The sequence below is a fragment of the Xenopus laevis genome, chromosome 3L, assembly GCF_017654675.1.
Source record: "Xenopus laevis strain J_2021 chromosome 3L, Xenopus_laevis_v10.1, whole genome shotgun sequence".
Classification (NCBI taxonomy): Eukaryota; Metazoa; Chordata; class Amphibia; order Anura; family Pipidae; genus Xenopus; species Xenopus laevis.
In genome coordinates this window covers 160836264-160840071 of record NC_054375.1, presented here as the reverse complement: position 1 = coordinate 160840071, position 3808 = coordinate 160836264, and the positions used below count along the sequence as shown (strand labels likewise).

At 36.6% G+C, this 3808-nt stretch overlaps 1 protein-coding gene across 1 annotated transcript; it reads right to left on the bottom strand.

The window, feature by feature from the left end:
- Nucleotides 1-2108: 2108 nt before the first annotated feature.
- Nucleotides 2109-3062, bottom strand: LOC121401338 (olfactory receptor 5G3-like). Its single transcript, XM_041585728.1, has one exon. It carries the CDS (start codon nt 3060-3062, stop codon nt 2109-2111), a length of 954 nt encoding a protein of 317 aa, XP_041441662.1.
- Nucleotides 3063-3808: the final 746 nt, after the last annotated feature.

Sequence of the window (3808 nt, the reverse complement as noted above, 5' to 3'; positions counted from 1 at the left end):
GGGGTCAGATTTATTCTGATTCTAGCTTTGTGTTTTTATTAGTAATGTAATTTTTATTAATCATCCCATTCACATTTCACACTGTCATTCACACCACTTTTTGGATGCTGGGTAACTGGGATCCTAACAACCAGATAACACATAAATCAAGTTTTCAGTATTCAGTTTTCTCTGGAGTAATTTGCTACTAAGTGACGTCTACAATGAAACTGTGATGTTAAAGTGTCCAAAGTGGTTGTATTCATGAGATACATTAAGGGGCACATTTACCATGCGTCGAATTTCAAAGTGGTAAAACTTCGAAATTCGACCATCGATAGTCGAAGTTTTTTTTAATTAAATTTAGCCATTTTCGATCAAATTCAAATTGTTTGATCGAACGTAGAAATCATTCAAATCGAACGATTTAATCGATCGTTCGAACAATTTTCAAAAAAAACCCCTTTCACTTCTAAAAACGTAGCCAAATACTGGCTATGGGTTTTAGGAGATCCCAATAGGCTAACATAGCAATTCGGCAGGTTTAAGGTGGCGAAGTGTTGAAGTTTTTTAAAGAGACAGTACTTCAATTTTCGAATGTTCAAATATTCGAAGTTTTTTCAATTTGAAACAAATTTTGGCCTATTCGATGGTTGAAGTACCCAAAAATTAAAAGTTTTTGATTTCGAAAATCCAGTTCGAATTCACTTCGACCCTTAGTAAATGGGCCCCTAAGGCTTTTGTGAACTTGATATATTTTCAACATTTAATCTAAAACCAAGATATTAGTTACTCAAGCTTGGGTTTATGCTGCATATGTGACTGCATCAAGGTTATAATAATAATAACAATACTAATAATATTAATAATAAGCTTCTATGTAATTTTTGGGAGTAGAAACGTCAGTTCCGGTTGAGCTTTTGGGCCACACATTTATATAGCAGATTACTGAAAATCTGTTTAGATACAGTCAATTTATTCCTTAATTAAGAAATAGGCATCAGATTTGTTTTCACACAAATGTTGTGGACACTATAAGATACATATGGAAGGTGGTTTCCTCCCCCTTTTATACCAGACACACATAAAATCTACAGTGAATTAGTAATCAGCAAACAAGAGTGAATGAACAATTCTGTTATAAAAGTTGCCAAATGCCCCAAAACCTTAATTAAGAACACAAATTTAATGAATTGCTCATTGTTCCAATGGAAACATACGTATACCTTTCAATTGAGTTAATGATAGCTAACTTTAATGAATAGATGTATCTTCTTTATCCTAGAAGGGCACTGACTGAAAAGCTTGAAGTACCCCTATATATTTGTGTGCCCATAGTTTGTATAATATAGAAGATGGTTGTCATTTGTATCACAGCTACTGTATTAGGTGTGTGTATTCCTCTTACTTATAGGTTCCTAAGGGAAGCATTTAACATCTTACACATGTTCTAGTATATGATCCAGAAACAATCACATTTGAAAAGCATTTTACTTCCTAACAATATGATTATATATGAGCTGCAGATGGATCCTCTCTCTCAAGTGTCCAGGCAGAAATGACGGTTGGGCGTTTCTCTTTATTCTCCCAAAGGAAGTGGTCACAGTACTGACAGCAATGTCTATGTAGTCTATGTATTCTATGTAGTCTATGTAGTCTATGTAGTCTGGCTAAAGAAGATATTGATGGAACCATATGATTTTACTGAGAAACAATCTATATAATTATTATTCACTGAAAAAGGAATTTTGTTAATTCACTATTATGTAGCATGCGCAACAGTTCTGGCTGAATGGTGTAACATCGCCAACAAATAAGTGAGGGGACGGAGAGGGTTACATTTTGAATAGCTGCCAGACATTATGTTGGTTATTTATATTTACTCTATATGTAGTTACAATGGGCGTGCAAGTCATTGCAAGACTGAGAAAAGAAGTGACTCTAGTTTGTTCCCAGATCTACCAGCAATGCCCTCAGTTACTGGATGAGCACCTAATTCTATAAGTACCATCAGACACCAGGTCATGAGAGAGGAGACTAAGAACAAAAGTGAAGAATGAGGACAGGACTCAAATGGTTTATGGGGATTTGTATAGAAAAACCATTGGAAATGATGGCTTTAGCTTCGATTATGTATAACTGGTGGGGAAAATTCTGAAATAAAGGTATATGTTCCCTTTAAGGGCACCATTAATGTCTTTATTTCTCAGGCTATAAATCATTGGGTTAATCAAAGGAATCATTATGGTCAATAACAAAGAGAGAACTTTGCTTAGGGTCTGTGACTGGTTTCTGGGAGGAACCACATAAATAGCAATGAGAGTCCCATAAAATATGGAGACCACAGCCAAGTGGGAGCTGCAGGTGGAGAAGGCTTTTTGTCTCCCGGTATTGGACACTATCTTTAGGATTGCATGGGCAATACACATATATGATACAGTGATCAGTATAAAGGGGGAAATAACCACAGGGATAGTAACTATCATTACTTCTAATTGGACAAAGAAAGTATCTGAGCAGGAACGTTTTAGAAGAGGTGATAAATCACAAAAGAAATGATTAATGGGATTTTGGTCACAGAACTGTAGTGTCCCTATTGAATTCACTGCAATCACTGAAATGCTAAAGGCAATAGCCCACAACATTAACATTATTTTAACACAGACCCTGTCGGACATTATAGAAGTGTAACTCAGTGGGATACAGATGGCCACATATCTGTCATAGGACATTACTGCTAGAAGCAAACACTCAAAAACTTCTGGGACACAAAAAAAAGAATATTGAGCAATACAACCAACAAGGGACAAGGTGGCTTCTCCATTTATTACAGTTGGGAGCAGGGAGGTCACAATATTTGAAGATCCCAGTAGATCACATAAGGACAACTGCTGGAGAAAGAAGTACATGGGGGACTGGAGGTTCCGGGAGGAGGACACCAACACTATGATGAAGACGTTCTCCCAAACTGTCATAATGTAAATCAGAAGGAACAGAGAGAACAGGGGAATTTTAAAGTTGTGGAGATTCTGAAATCCCAAGAGAACAATCTCACTGACCAATGTCTGGTTCTCCTCATTCATTGTGTTGAGACACAAATTCAAGTGTTAGCCAGTTCCTATATACAAGTTACATTACTAAGGCATTAAAACATGTTCATTCTTATATTTTAAGGAAGAACATATAGTAGATTAAACAGTGTGGTCCACCTGTTGGCTGATGATAATAAAGGTTTTTAGTCATAAGATTTTTATTCGGTGTATAACCGAGGCCTAGTTGAATAGTGCAGGGACATTTCAGGAAAACAATGTTGGCTATAAAATAAGGATACACCAAATCTGAAGCAATTGGCTGAACCTGATTGAACCCCTAATTATCGCAATTCTTTATTCATATTGTCATTCTTCCCCACAAAAGCACCGTAGAGGTCAAAATACCCCGTGCCACAGGTGTAAATGAGGTGGCTATGGAGAAGTGTTGACTCCTGGCATTTCTATGTTAAAACCCTATCAGATAGCCTGTCCAAACTTCTCCCAGGTTGACCCATACGGACAGCTGTAGATAAAAAATTATTATAAAACATTAAAAGATAACAAATGAAAAACATTGAATTAATGTCTATGACATACTAAAATTTGGTTTAATGGAAGAACTTCCTCATTAAACTAAAAATGAGACACTGTCCTTTTGACCTAACCTTCTGATTGGCGCATTAGAACAGGAATCATGGGAGAGTGAATGTCATAGCTGCAGTTTGTACCCCTGGAGCAACCTTCCTCTGAAACTGTACCCCACAATGTTTAGTGTACATACTAGCACAATGGGAGGA